We start from the raw sequence: 16731 nt of genomic DNA on the forward strand, positions 1-16731 counted from the left end.
GGTTGGATGATGTGACCAGGGCTGGTAAGCTGAGGGGCTGCACCAGACTCCAGTCTGATTTGGCATGGTTTCTACAGCTGGATGCCCTTCCTAACGCCAACCACTCCAGGAGTGTAATGGGTGCATTTTATGTGCCACCAGTATGGGTGCCAATTGTGTGACACCAGTATCTGCCACAATTATGATTTCTCCTGGCTTGGTGGATCTTCCTTTTCAAACACAGCATATTGCCAAAGGTCTCAGTCATTTGTCATTGCCTCCATGAGGCCTAGCGCTCGAAAGGTGTTGTAGAAACTTAATTCATATGCATATATGCATAGATTGCAAGATTTGGACCAGGTGGTGCATCATGTTCTTGAGTAAAACACTTCATTTCACTCTTTCTGCAATCACTTCAACAACTGATGTGTGGCATACTGTGCACCTGTTCAGGTAACATCAATTTGATGGAGAGCGTGAGCTAATGTACAGGACAAACACTTACTCACTATAAGCAAATCATCTATGCAGGTTAATCAGCAAGAAATTGCGTAATGCTCACCTGTTGTCTACAACAGGCAAGGTTACAATATGTGTGTGTGTATACACACACACACACACACACACACAGATACATACCTTTTCACTACCAGCCAGATCCACCAGGTAAAGTTTACCGCTGAGTTTCTTTTGAGTTTCTACATTTTCTTGCTTTACATTAATCAAGAAAACACTGTGACTTCTCGAACTGTGTTCATTCATGTCTAGAAAAAACAGTTTTATTTTTTTTTATTAGGATATTCAATATCTAAATAATTTAAAATATATAAGATAATTAATATTTAATAACATCATTTAAAGCTTTCCAATTTAAATAATTAGTGTAGTATATTTAATAGACCATCAAATTCTTGAAATGTTATAATGAAATAATTTAATGCATATATACATACACCACAAAATACTTGCTCACTATAAATTGAATTCTAACATTTTCTTCAAACCATTCACACTTGTTGAAACAAATAAAGGTGAATCCATCAAAAGATCTTAATCATGTATATACAAAACAATAACAAGAATGTAAGCTACTACATCTAATATATGATGTTATAAGTCATCATATGTCAGATGGTAATGACAGAAGAATTATTATCCATTGAAAAGTCATCATTATTCTATTAATGCCCTCTCAAAAGTAAGTACACTTACTTGTCACAGCTACGTGTCTGTTGTTTTTGCCTTCATCTATGACCTCCATGACCTCTTCGGGGCTAGATACAAATCTCTCTGTTGCTCCCTTTAAAACAAAAGGGGCAGAAAAAAATAAATTTCAAAATTTAGAAGATACAATAAAAATATAAATTTCAATAAAATAGGTAAAATATTTAGATAAATGAGAATTTTGGCATAAACTTTCACATACCTTAACATATGGGACACGGTTTTTGTCTTCATGGACAGAAAGGTTAGTTTTAGTAACTGAAATGGAAAATGATAAGCTTTTGCTTTAGGTATGAAAATACAAACCATGGATGAAATCAAAGAAACTTATAAGAATTGGGTCACCCTTTTTAATGAATAAGATTTTTAATTAATTAATGATTTTAGTAAATACAAATTAAAATTTTATTGAAAAATAGAAGTTAAACTCATTTCTTTTATTAAAAACAATTTATGATAAACTAAAACCAATGGCTTAAGAAATTATCAAGAAAGAAAAAGAATCCATAATACACACACACACACACACACAAGTACTATCACACAAATTTTACAATTTGATATTATGAAAGCAAAACAATAGTTGGAAATTCCCTAAATCCAAAAAGTCAAGGAACCATTCTCAGGATCTAACTACCAACAAAATATATATAAAATTTTCATTTAATATTTACCATCTAACAGATCTCTGATTTTGTCCAAATAAATTTCATAATATGAAATCTATAAATAATGAAAACAAAAAAAAAGAAAAAAAAAAAAATTAGACACATTATTCAAGAAACATTATTTCATAAGATTTAATATTGTAAATTTTATTATAAGTAAACAGGAAGAGTTCTCTCTTTTTAAATCATGTATTTTAATAAATATATGAAAGCTCTATAAAGGAAATTATAATTAATATTAATTTAAGATGAATTATTTTGCACAGTTCCTAATATATGAAAATAGTAAAAACAATATCTTTAATTAGCTAAGTTAGTTAATTGTATCCACTTTTGTCAAATAACTCAGCATGAGCTATTAGAATATAAACTCTTAGATATATATCATATTTTAATCATCTCTGAGCCTTTATATAAACATTGGAGAAAATTATTTAATAACAGTAACAAATTCTACTTGGCTTTAGTGAGTTCTATTAAAGTATTAGAAAGTCAGCAAGTCAAGCACACTGAAAGAGTAATGGTATGGCATGAAACGCCATAAAAATATCGATAGATTTTTCAACAAGTCTGAAATACATCAGCTTCTATCTTGCATGCTTAGAAAAGCATTCTTTGTATGTCAACATTTTTCTGATACAACAGACGTCAACTCACAATACAGGCCTAGTTTGAGACTGGACATTGATTAATAAGGAAAATGAATTAGATTAGTAGGAGAAATGAATCTTACCTTGATATGAAATTCCAAGTTCTCGTCCATCCCATAAATGTAATTGAAGATATCTTGCACAATACGTGGAATGATACCGTGCATTGAGGGTTTGTCAAGGACACCCTAAAAATTTCAAAGAAAGAACATAATAAATTGATAAAATTCAAAAGAAAGCCAAATTTGTTTAAACATATAAACCACTTTCTCAAACCTTTTTCACAGCTATTTTTAATAAGCCAACCTCAGTTGGCAGGATCTTTGTATTCAAATACTTAATTGAAATACTAGAAATAAAGTCTTTATAACAGAAATATCCAGTTGTCAAGTTATAAATTTAGAGGCCCCTGTACATATGGATTTAATGTGACTGTGAAATTAGGCCTCACGAAGGCCTTTTAAACAATTTACAATGAAGGTTGATCTAACTAGTTTCATTATTACTTGAAAGGTCATCAGGATCTGCTTCCTTCTTTCCAAACAACCAAGAATGTAAGTAAAGAGATAACTGTCTATTAAAATGCTAACATATGCAAGGTACAACTCATTGACACAACAAGATATGGTTGATGACTTCAAAAAAAATAATCTTCCAGTACTTATGTTCAGCAACTTTGGAGAGAAACTTGAGTGAATACTGATAAATAATTACATATTAAAATTGGTCAGATCAATCCTTATTCCAAGCTAAACAGTTCCTAATGGATTCTACAATCAATGAAGACTCGATACATATGGATGCAATTCATGTATCTATATTTGCAAAACTTTGCAAATTTGATTTCCAAATAGTTATTCTATACTGACAGAATAACTGAGAAAACATGTGCGAGGAGGAACAGAAGATGCAGTAGACAACATTAAATAGAAGTGTTGATGAATACTGAGTACCAATATCTTTTCTACTCTAGGTACAAGGCCCAAAATTTTTGGGGAAGGGGTCAGTCGATTAGATTGATCCCAGTACGCAACTGGTACTTAATTTATCAACCCCCAAAAGGATGAAAGGTAAAATCGACCTTGACAGAATTTGAACTCAGAACATAGACAGACGAAATACTGTTAAGCATTTCTCCTGACATGCTAACGTTTCTGCCAGCTCACCACCTTACTGAGTATCAATATCTATCTATCTTTTTATATGTGTGTGCATCAGTGTATCTCATTTTATTTCTGCTCTAGGAAAGTCACTTGAAACAAGCAGTTGTTGCTGTCACTCCTGACAGTAAGTCATCTGTTTGCTTTAAGCTTTTGAAAACATGTAAAATAAGAGATCCCTTATTTGAAAATCAGTTAACGGTTATAAGGGTGAGCAGTAAGAAGGGGATCCAGCTGTAAAACAATGCCTCAGTAATAGATACATCTAAACCATGCTAGCATGGAAAACAGAAATAGACCAAATGAATACAAAGGGTTTCTTTCAGTTTCCACTGGTTAGCCCAGGATTAGAGTAGGCACTTGCTGAAGGAGATGCACAATGGGATAATGAACTTCTTACCTACACAGCTATGATATAAGTAAAACACACACTAATTACTTGGATAAAAATATACTTTGTTTTCCAGTTGATGTGATGTGCATAAATATTTATCACTTCTATGAGCACGCAAACAACAAATGCAGGCAATGCAAATTAGACTAAAAATTGCAGCTGTAATAATGTTTTTCTTTCATTTAAATAGCTATTTGTAGTGGGGTCACTTTGTGGGAAGAGTAATGAAAACATACATGAACTATAACGAGTGGTCAACACATTCTGAAATACACACACACATATACCCACTCACCCAATATACACATACACACACGTCATATTCATTTAATATCCTTCTTTCATGCTGGCATGGGTTGGATAGCTTGACAGGATCCAATGCGATGGAAGATAGCAGTGAGCTCCAATATCTGTTTTGGCATGGTTTCTAATACTGGATAGCTTTCTTAATGGCAACCACTTTACAGAGTGTACTGGGTGCTTTTCTCACAACACCAGCACTAGTGAGGTCACCCACTAACTTGCATGACAAAGAAAAAGATCCCTTAAATGAGTGGGATTGTGGTAGAGGTGGAGGTAGCCTCAGGCCAAGAGTTTAGAGGCTTAAGTATGATAGTGGGACAAGCACAGGTGTCTTGCTGAAGAGAAGATATATGGCTACTCTGCATTATATAAGGGTGGGTGAGAGTAGCTGAAAAGAAGACAATGTAGTGGGGACAAGGTATCAGAGCATACTCTCAAGATACAAGAAGATGAGTGTATGAGAGAATAAGGACAAATAATCAGGAAGGTTGGTTGGATAGATGGCTAGAGATAGGTGTTTAGATGAATGTTAATGAATAGAACAAGGGTGGAGATGTGATCAGCAGTAAACATTAGTATAACGAGTGGGTGTGAAAAAATAAGAGTAACTCAGTAAGGAGGAGGTGGTAAATGGCAATAAAAGAAAGGAAGAGAGCAACAGTACAATAAACCTGTAGATATATCCGAAAATATGAAGATGATGTGAAAAGTGGGAGAGGGGACAGAGAGAGAGAGATATACTGAGATAGACATCAGAAATACATAGGGGTGGTTATAGTGAGGATGAAGGAAGTGCCATTGATGTTAACTATGATAGGGTGATTGCAGATAAGAGGTGTTAAAGATAAGGCATGGCAGCCCTGAGATGTATCTGTGAGAGAGAGAGAGAGAGAGGGGGGGGGGGAGAAAGGGAAAGAGAGAGCAATTACTAGAGGCACAGAAAAGGTTGAATAAAGTGGGAATTGATGACACTGAGAATGCGAGATGGATTACAAAAGGAAGTGGTTCCAAGGAGAAAGAGAGGTTACTGGTAGTACAAAGAGATATGAGCTATGTGCATATTCTGCCTTCATATAATTACAACAGCTGAATAGTGCTATAGTTAGAGGAGCAGGGGATAGGTGTTAGAAGATGAGGACAGAAGGGGTACAAGGGTAGGGCCATACAAATGCAGTCTTAATCATTTGCACACTACACCCGATACCTCTTATGCCCAACTTTTCTCTGAAGTTTGTACTTTGCCATATATACAGAGACATTGCATATCCAAAGTATACTGGCTTCATTCTTTTCTAGTCCTTGCATACTTTCTGCATTCGGAGTCAACACCTCACACACCATGCAGCATTGCTGTTTATGCATAAGTATCATACAATCTGGCCTTCACCCTGAGAGGAAAACCTTTTGTTACCAACAGAAGTAAGAGCTTTCTGAATGTTCACCATCTTACTCTTGTTCTTGCAACTGTATTTTCAGAACATCCTCCTCCATTGCTAATTAGGTCACTTAAACAAAAACTATCTACAACCTCTAGAGAACCTCCTGTACATTTGAGAAAATTTATGTACATAGTATTTATTACTACTGCACATCTGATCTGTTGCATACAAAATTTACTTTCTCTTGTTAACCTTCCTATGATCCCACTGCACTAGCTTGCGCTGAGTACAATTGTATGGAATTTCTACATACGTCTTTCCTACATATTAAGTAGGGCCACACTTCTACACTCAGAACTTTTTTCTTATTCTACTATAGATTCTAATAACACTCGGCAAAATATGATACACATAGCTGTGAAGACCAAAGTGAAAGGAGCCTAAATACATATTTACATATGTTTATTACATAGATAGATAGATAGATAGATAGATAGCCATACAAACACATGTATGTGTGCATGTCTATCATCATCATTTAATGTCCGTTTTCCATGCTGGTATGATGTACTGGGCAGTTTGATAAGAGCTGGCAAGTCAGAAGACTACACTAAGTGTTGTCTACTTTGGTATGGTTTTTTTTACAGCTGGATGCCAAAATAATAGTAAGAGTGTGTGTAACTGCTGGAGTGAGTGGAGTATCCAATGGTTTTGGCATAGTCTTGAGAGTAAAGATGACAAGAAGGAAATCAATGAAAGACAGCAAAGTTGTACACCTTCCATGTCTGAGAAGCTGACTGCACCTGATAGGGACTACAAGACTATTTGAGCATATATATGTAGGGAGTAGAAGAAAAGAGAAATGAAAGAAGGGAGAGAGAGGTGGGCAAATGTGTGGTGGTGGGAAAAATTGAGGTGAAAGTGAAGCTAAAGGATGAAAATAGGAATACTTAAGAGAAGGTGTAAGTGCAGAAAGAAAAGTGTGCATTTAAATCCATCAGTAGTCCAATTCCAAGTTTGAATATGAAACTGCGTCATCTGCTTCCTTAGATACTTTTTTAGATAACTATATCTATCAATATACTGTATATAATATACATATACACACACAAATATATAATTATACACACACGCATCTTCATCATTGTTTAACATCCGCTTTCCATGCTGGCATGAGTTGGACGGTTTAAGTGAGGACTGGCAAGCCAGGAGGCTGCACCAGGCTCCAATCTGATCTGGCAAGGTTTCTACAGCTGGATGCCCTACCTAATCCCAACCACTTTGAGAGTGTAGTAGGTGCGCTTTACATGCCACCAGCACGGGTGCCAGTCAGGCAGCACTGGCATCAGCCATGACTATGATTTCACTTGGCTTGCCAGATCTTGAGCACAGCATATCTCCAAAGGTCTCAGTTGCTTGTCATTGCCTCTGTAAGGCCCAACATTCGAAGGTCGTGCTTCACCACCTGATCCCAGGTCTTCCTCTTCCACTGGTTCCCTCCAGCTGTCATCATCCATACACACCACATGACCATACCATACCAGTGCAGTCGTCTGTGTTTCACACCACATCTGATGCTTATGTCCAACTTTTCTTTCAGTTGTGCATGCACACTGACATTACACATCCAGCAGAGCATACTAGCTTCATTTCTTTGAAGCCTACGCATGTCCTCAGCAGTCAAAGCCCATGTTTCACTGCCATGTAAGTAAGGCTGTTCACACACATGCATCATACAGTCTACCTTTAACTCTGAGCGAGAGGCCCTTTGTTACCAGCAGAGGTAGGAGCTGAACTTTACCCAGGCTATTCTTATTCTAGCAGCTATGCTCTCAGGGCATCCACCCCTGCTACTGATTTGGTCACCTAGGTAATGAAAGCTATCAACTACTAGTTTTACCCCATGATATGTGATGGAATCTGTATTCTGTATATCTTTGGTGTTTATTGTCCCTGTGCATCTGCTGCACAAAAACTATCTTCCCAGTTAACTTTCCTTTGATATTGCTGCACCTCATATGTGTCCAAAGCTTACACCGAGTACATCTTATGGAGTTTCTACCTACGCCTTTTCTACAGACTGAGCAGGGCTGTCTACCTGAAGGGATTTATGATTTGTCTGCCTTCCTACTTTGGTTTTTGCTAGGTTAACTCTAAGGCCCTTCGATTCTAGACTTTGCTTCCACACCTGAAACTTCTTCTCTAGTTCTGGTAGTGACTTAGCTATAAGAGCAAGGTCATCAGCAGCCTGTCTTGAATTCCTCTGTTATTGCCTGGAGGACTATGATAAATTTGTATGTGTGTATACACACACACACAGCAATGGCTGTGTAAATGTAAGTATGGTTGTGTGGTTAAAAAGTTAACTTCCCAAACATGTGATTTTGGGTTCAGTTCCACCAAGCAGCACTTTGGGAAAGTCTACAAAAGTTACAAGTTTGCCACAACTGTAATGCCTTTGACTATAAGTTCGTCTGATTATGATGAACCTAGACCTGAAGAACAAAAGTTGAACTTAACTTTTCAAATCTCTCTCTCTCTCATTGATGTTATCAAGTGCAACTGCAAAATGAATTTATGATCAAACTGAAGATACTGCAAGTTTTGAAGTAGTTGTCTATACATATTCTCTTTCTCACTGACTTTAAAATGAATGATTCATCTTGCATCTGCTGGGCAGTAAATCTGCACAATAGTACCTAATTTTCTATTTTTACCTCAGACAACTATGCTGGAGATTTTGATGCCAAAGTTTCAACCATGTTCTTGTGTTGGAATGTATTTGTGAACTCAATATTAGTAGTAGTTTTAATAGTTATCTGTTTATGAAAATGTATATAATTTTAGCATAAATATGATACCATATAAAGTTATTATACCTTCATGGCATAATATAAAGTTATACCTTCATGGCAGAATAAAGATATACTTTCCTATCAATATTGACATCATTCTCAAGTTTACTAGAAAGATAGTTGTAAGTGCCCTTTTAATATGCAGACTTTTGTTGCAGTAGGCCTTTGTCACAGCAAAGGCTTGACAGTATGTATTCATAATTTTTGAAAGTCTTTCATCAGTTTGTGCTACAAAAACATGAAAAGTTATATTGTAAAAGTATCCAGTATATTATAGTTCTGTAGGGTTTCTTGCATTATCTTAATAATATGGGTATTTCTATAAAGAACTATTTTTTATAACGCTTCGCTTTAAAAGCTACTAGACAAAGTATCGTTTTCAGGTTCATGTCTTCTGTTTTTCTTTTTCTTCCATACCTACTTTCACACCTGTAATTATGAAGACCATTGGAACTGTGTTTGCATCTTCTTATTTTAACAAATTTCAATTATAATATTTTACGTAAAAATATGAATAGATACAATAGATACCAAAGCAATAAAAAAACATTTTTGTTAATTCCAATACAACTTACCTCCATCGTGTGAGTTTTTCCACTTGATGTTTGTCCATATGCAAAAATTGTTCCGTTGTAGCCACTAAGGACATCTTAAAGAGAAACAAAAGAATAAATCAAATAAATGAAAAATATTTTATTACATAGATCATTTCTCACTTACATAAAATAACATTTTCAACAATATATGAAGAAAAAACAGAAAACTTCTAAAGCCAAGTCATTATTCTCTAATAGCTTAACCATTCCAACTTCATTGCAATGAAAGCTAAAAATATTTGAAGCATATCTTCTGAATAGCAAACAGTAGCTAAATTATCTGGCTAAATGTCAAAGTAGAGCTACAATTTCAGCATACCACCAACCTATATTTAACAAGCATTTAACAAATTTTTAGCTTTAATTTTCCCTTTCTGAGAAGATGAAGGTTTATTCAAAGATAATTCATGTAATTAAGCACATGATATATACTAATGGTAAGGTCATATTTTACACAGGAGAAAATAAGTTGAATGATAAAGGCTTTGACAGTTTATGTAGTTAATGTCTTCTGCTTGTTAATTTTATATCATTTGTTTTTTCTTTTATTGATAAACACTAGATTAGCTTGCAAAATTCAACATTAGCATGAATTCCTATAACAGCACTTCACTGTTGTAGGACCATACTAATTGTCAAACAACTCTCCAAGAATTGCATAAACATAACACCTATATGTAGCTGAATATATTAAGCTAATAGACTAAGGTGTCTTATGCAATGCACAATATTATCTAATAAGGAAATGGTTTTGGAAAATGAATATTTACAACAAAATAGTGAACAAGAAACTAAGATAGTGATAACTCATAACTAACCTAACTGTTAAGAGTTTACTGCCAGTGTGTTCAGGGTTATTTGTTCTGAACTGGAAATAATTAGGATGGACACAGATACACTCATGTATATGTGTACACACACACACAAAAGCGCACACACACACACACACACACACACACACAAAAGTCAACAACCGGAGTCATGACTAATGTTCATGATTTAAAATAACTGTTCCTTAAGTATCTATCTAAGAATATAAATTAAGGAACTGTAGGAAAATGGAAACCAATGACAACCTTCTAATGAAGATTATATTCAACATTTGCACACAGATGAATGAATAAATTTACAGTTACTATAACATTATAGAAATAAACAAGTTCCACCACTAGGGATTTGCAAAAGAACTAATACTGTTGCTTTTAATTGAAGTCTTTCTTCTAGACATATCATCTAATGTGTACTTTTGTAAAACAAAAGGATGTAATTTATGGAAGATTTGACTGCTATTTTAAGCACACAAAGAGGTGAAACTCAGAACGACTAACTTAACCTGTGTATTTTATCCCACCCACAGGTCCATTAGTTCTCAAGTACTATTTTTCCTCCTCATTAATGACCTTATTAATCATCATTAAAACTATACTCTCTTAATTATAATGTTGCTCAAGAATGACCCAGCATTCAACATGACAACAAAGCTAAAAATTATGTAAGAAAACTCACTCTTCTAATTTGGGAGAAGCTGTCTACTTAAGATACAATATATTATTACTTTTCACTCGCATTTCCAACAAGCACCACTCCCATATACTCCAAATGGTAATAATTATTATTATTATTATTATTATTATTACTTTACAGAACTTGAAAATATGCCATTGAGCAACGATGTTGCTTATCAAATGAGCTAGGTGTATTAATGATGGCATGAGCCTACTCCACCCAATTCAAACAGTGATTTATGCAATAGTTTTAATATAGAAGGAAATATATAACATATAACAAACAATGCCAACAAAGTATAATGTGTGTGTGTGTGTGTGTGTGTGTGTGTGTGTGTGTGTGTGTGTGTGTGTGTGTGTGTGTGTGTGTGTGTGTGTGTGTGTGTGTGTGTGTGTGTGTGTGTGTGTGTGTGTGTGTGTGTGTGTGTGTGTGTGTGTGTGTGTGTGTGTGTGTGTGTGTGTGTGTGTGTGTGTGTGTGTGTGTGTGTGTGTGTGTGTGTGTGTGTGTGTGTGTGTGTGTGTGTGTGTGTGTGTGTGTGTGTGTGTGTGTGTGTGTGTGTGTGTGTGTCTGAGTGGTTGGCGTTAGGAAGGGCATCCAGCTGTAGAAACTCTGCCAAATTTAGATTGGGGCCTGGTGTTGCCATCCGGTTTCACCAGTCCTCAGTCAAGTCGTCCAACCCATGCTAGCATGGAAAGCAGACATTAAACGATGATGATGATGATATTATACAAAATTAGAATGATTGTAATCAGTCACACAGAATAAAGTATGACAAACTCATTAGTCACAAATAAAATTTCTAAAGTTTTCCAAACTTTTCAGTACAACAGACAATACATATTGAATGGAGTAAAACAAAAATATTTTAAATGTGTATATATTCGTGTTTTGTTACTATAAATGTAAAGTATATTAATTTTTTTTCTTTGCAGAAAGCACATCAAAGCACTGTTGTCAATATGGTGACAATGTACTTTCAAAAAATGTAGGCTGATTAAGACATTTGTGAAACTCAGCAGCTGAAACAGCAATCTAATTAGAATCCTGAAGATTAGAAAAACTAATTAACAATATCAAGCTAGTCACATTATATATTCCACCAATATTTACTGCTTTAGATCAGGATATATCTCAGTTGCAATATAGCATTTCAGCTTCAAAAACTTTTTTTTTTTTTATCATACGAGGTCTAATTGAAATTAAAGCAAATACTGGAGAGAAATCAACTGTGCTATTGCTTAGAATGTGATATAAATGAATCCATAGCCCCAAATATCAATGGTACAACTGTGCAAATAACAACAGATCAAGACAATATATACCACGAGGAATTTTTATGAAAAGAAAATGTGATATTACAGAATATGTCATACATGTCACAATATATAGCTAGCTTTTGAATATAAAAGGTTGAGAATATCATGGGAGAATTTAAGAAGGCAATTGTCAATGTTACTACATTTCTTAATCACATGTAAACCTGCTTTGTTTTCTTTTTATAACAATGATTTCACAAATAGTAAATTGGTTCTCATTGTTACAAAAACAAACACATCATTGATACAGATGACAGAAAGGTATGGCCAACACTTCTGCAGAGTGATAGCATAACATATAAAATTAAAATTTTTTTAAATTAAAAAACCCCAGAGTCTAGTCTACATGAGCAGCAAAAACAATATTTGTCATACACAAAATACACCATACCAAAGCTGAATACATTTATATTTAACATGTTCATGTACACTCAGATATAGAAATAACCTTTGCAATGGTAACTATCTCAAAACAAAAGTTAGTGTCTTTAATTCTAGCTTAACAGAGCTTTGCACACACCAGCAAATTTATTATTTGCTGTTTACCTGTAAGAACAGCAGTTCTTGGTGGGCTATGAAAGACAGATTCAGTACCTATAGCTGATGAAGTGTAATAATGCAGAATAACATCATTCATAGTTCACCTCATTATGTTTTCGTACTGTCTATAAGAAGAATTTTTCTTGAGGGTGTTACCACAGTGAAGGTCTTTCTATGATCCTGTGTACATGAATGTGTTAAATATAGGTGTACACAGCTTTGTTTTCATCATCACTGCTTAGTGTGCCTTAAATTAATACATCATCTCACTAAATATATTTAAAAACATTATAGTAACTTCTTAAAAAAAATAAACTTCAACATGTAGACTGTTCACCAGACAGCACATAAACCTGACATCATTCTTACACCACAAAAATGGCAATAGTATATTAATAATCACATTCATAGCTGCACAACTAGAATAGGCAATCAAAGACATTAACAAATTACTTATCTATGTAGATAGTCACATTCCAGAAAATGTAACTACTAGTGCCTGTAAATACTAGAGTATTTTCACAAAACACTTATTAACCTTGAATATTTGTAAGCATTTTTCCCAAGAACACCCAATCACTTTTTTATGGAAAAAGAATTCTCTCGATGTATTTCACATCATGCATAATAATGACAATGATATATAATTTAGGCCAAAGACCATTAATTTTGAAGAGAGGAGATTTAGTCAATTACATCAACTGCAATACTTTACTAGAACTTTATTTTATGAGCCATGATAAGATGAAGATGAACCCAGTGAAATTTGAACTCAGAACATAAAGAATCGGAAGCAATGCACTAAGTATTTTATCTGATGTGATAGTGGTTCTACCACCCTTAATTGTTTCAGAAACTCAGAATATAAAGAACTGGAAGAAGTGCTGCTAAGCATTTTATCCAATGCACTAATGATTGTGGTAAAAGGCCAGCGATTTTGAAGGGAGGGTACTAGTCGATACTATTGACCCCAGTTTTGACTGGTACTTTGTTTTATCAACCTCAAAGGAATGAAAGGCAAAGTTAGTTTTGACAGGATTTTAATTTGGAAACAATTCACCTAAAATCTTGAACTATTAAAATCCTTGTAACTAGGTTTCAGTGACTACAACTACCAAACTAGCTGACAATAGAAATCAAGTTAACACTCTAAAATTCAATCTGCCCCAACTACTAAAAATCAGAATCTAAGAAAAATACTAAAAAGATCTACAACATTTGACATAAATCCAACAACAAAACTATAATGATTTCTATTAGCTGTCTTTCAGCAGAGAATAACTGCCAAAAATGTTTCTTATAAAACTTGGTATATCTATCAATTTATTGAAAATCCAACAATTAGCAGTGATGGTCTGGATAAAATCATAACCATTAAGTAAACAAGTACTAACATATAATATTGTTCATACTTATCAAAATGATCGACCTTTAATGTGTGCCTCATGTGTTCAACTTGGGGGCTTGCAACAGTTAGTGTAGAACTTGACAAAAACTAACTAGGTTCTTTGATTAAAGCATTATCATAGTCTACAAATGTACATCTGAACTTTAAATGTTAAGTAAAAGGATTGCATGATAATCTATAATGAAAGAATATAACCACATAATGCAGAATCCAGTCACCATCATCAACAATATATAATATATTTGACAAAGCAATATTCGATTGTGAATAATAGAATATTCATAATATATTTGTAAAGCTAAAATATATTATGTCAGTCATGCAATCTATTAAACTACATATCTAATGAAATACTATAGGCATTAGCTTAACAAAATTTATATTGGTATAAATAGTAATTTTAAAAAAAATTTTGATATTATACCAGAAAGAAGAAAAAATTGATTTTATCCTGTGATGCAGAGAAGCAGTTAAAAGAAGGCCTTAGAGTAAAAATGTGGCACAAGTGAAAACCAAAGATCCATTCCTAACTCACATAAACCCATATAGTTGGAGGAGAGTATAGTCAATTTCATTAACCCCAAGAGTTTATTAGGACTTCAAAAAGATGAAAATGGATTGTAACTAAATACTACAAGGCATTTCGTCATAGTCATTATAATTTCTGATTCTACTACTCACAGCCATTTTCATAATATTTTTTTACTAAGAAAAGTAATGTAATAGTAGTTGTTATAATGTGAAAAAAAAAAATCCATTTTGTTCTTAATATCTTCAGATAAAAAGAAATAAACAAGTAGAAAATAAAGCTATATATTGAAATGCAACAGGATTATCAACTTGATAATAGCAATGAAAAGCTTATGCTAAAATACTAGTGTTTGTATAGCAAACAGTGATTCATCTGTTAGGTTGTGTAGTACGCTAGATGAGTCACAAGGGTTTCAGTAAGAAACAAGCAGTAATCATAGAGAATGGTAGACAACAGCAGCAAATAAAAAGGATTTAGATATTGCCAATTTTATCAAACAATTTCAAAACATGTCGTCTACTACTACTACAGATGCTTCTAGTAATAACAACTACAAAAATATAATCAATAAATAACATGAACAGAGTACAATAAAGGAGGTGCTAAACAAGTAGGAAACAAATTGCAAAGGAAGCAATCATGACAGAAGCAAAAAATTTTAATAACTTTTTATTTTGGTAGTATTCATGAACTATTTCTATCATTGATAAAAATGATTATTTTAGAAACTGATTTTTCTATAGAAACATCTCATTTGAATACCTTGTGTTAAATCATTAATTCTACAATCCAGCACACACACCCAATTGCATAGAGAGCAATGGAAAATTATTCTATTTTTATTATTTATCATTAATATAAAAATGGAGAATTGACAGAAACAATAGAGCAAAAATGCCTTGCTGTCAAATCAAACTGAGGTTGACTATGAGGTTGATAAAAGAAAGTACTCAACGATAGAAGTAGATTTAATCAATTATCCACCACACCAAACTTTTAGCCTTATTACAAACAATTATCTACATTACAAACAAATATGAGGATAAAAAAAAATTGAGGTGGATGGAAGGTTGGGCTAATAAAATAAAATATCTTGTGGTATTTAATTAAACTCTGAGTTCAAATCCTATCATTGCCTTTCATCCTTCTGGGGTTGATAAAAATTGGTACTATTTAGTCAATAACAATATTTCGGAAAGTTTGTAATTCCATTTTTGGAGATGATCTTTTTGGGATATGACCATACTGTTTCTTGAAGGTGGGGACTTGATGGTAGCTAGATTTTTCAAAACAGAGCTAGCTAATACTAGACATGATTATTTTTTTTTAACATATGACATTATTTTCAGCCGTCTAAATCTTGTTAAAGTATTTTCTAGAAGTGCTTGGTACTGAGGTACTAGTCTTGCTCATGTATATAAGAGTGATTGGCAACGCAAAACCACTTCTGCTACTATTAATGTCTTTATGATTCCTACACTAGCTCAATCTTTCACCAACTTTTTATTATTTCACATTTTCCCAATAATACAAGTCTGTGGCCTATTTGAACCTCTTTCATTTCCATTAGACTTCTAATATCAAAAACATCACTACACTTTTTTGATTCTTTCAGATCAAACTTACTCTCAATCAAACTGCCCCAAATCCATACACTTAATTCCATTTAATTTGGCAAATGACACTACTCAATCATTTGAGACTAACTCTTAGTCACAACTATAGCTTCCACATTGTGACTAACATTAGTAATAAAGTGGCAAAAATGGTAGACCACACACTAACATCCTGTAATATATCTTGAGTTAAAATTCCAACATTTTTGGGGAATTTTTTTTTTTTTTTTTGTAGAAGACAACTGCTGGAAATTATACTTCTTCCTGACAAATGTTTGGTTTTGTGATAAGGTAACAAATCAATAATATGAATAAATGTCCCAATACATGGTATACCTCTGCCAAGGCTGACCATGACCATTGCCTCTTGCATTATTGATGAAATAGCATCAAATATGACTGGTGTTTGCTAAGGTGAGAGTAGCAGGCTCTATTATAACAGTCATAGGTGTGGCTGGTTACTAAGCACTTAATTCAGAGTGGATTTCCATCGAGATCTTCATTCTTTAAACAGTTTCTGAAGCTGCTGTTGTTGTCAGCAGTCTTCCAGCACTCATAATGATATATAGCTCCCCATGATTGTAAGAGTTACCATATAACTATGA

The 16731-nt window shown here is 33.8% G+C and overlaps 1 protein-coding gene across 2 annotated transcripts in view; it reads right to left on the reverse strand.

Moving 5' to 3' along the window:
* The window catches only part of LOC106867530 (kinesin heavy chain), a 65651-nt gene that overhangs the window by 16160 nt on the left and 32760 nt on the right, over window positions 1-16731 (reverse strand). For both annotated transcript variants that reach the window (XM_014912426.3, XM_014912425.3), the window contains exons 3-8: window positions 9188-9261; window positions 2605-2709; window positions 1878-1926; window positions 1406-1461; window positions 1192-1279; window positions 619-743 (exon numbers count right to left, since the gene is read on the reverse strand). In XM_014912426.3, coding sequence (XP_014767912.1) covers window positions 619-743; window positions 1192-1279; window positions 1406-1461; window positions 1878-1926; window positions 2605-2709; window positions 9188-9261 — 497 coding nt within the window. The remainder of the gene's footprint in view (window positions 1-618; window positions 744-1191; window positions 1280-1405; window positions 1462-1877; window positions 1927-2604; window positions 2710-9187; window positions 9262-16731) is intronic.

Source organism: Octopus bimaculoides, chromosome 1, assembly GCF_046866305.1.
Source record: "Octopus bimaculoides isolate indiv1 chromosome 1, ASM4686630v1, whole genome shotgun sequence".
Taxonomy (NCBI): Eukaryota; Metazoa; Mollusca; class Cephalopoda; order Octopoda; family Octopodidae; genus Octopus; species Octopus bimaculoides.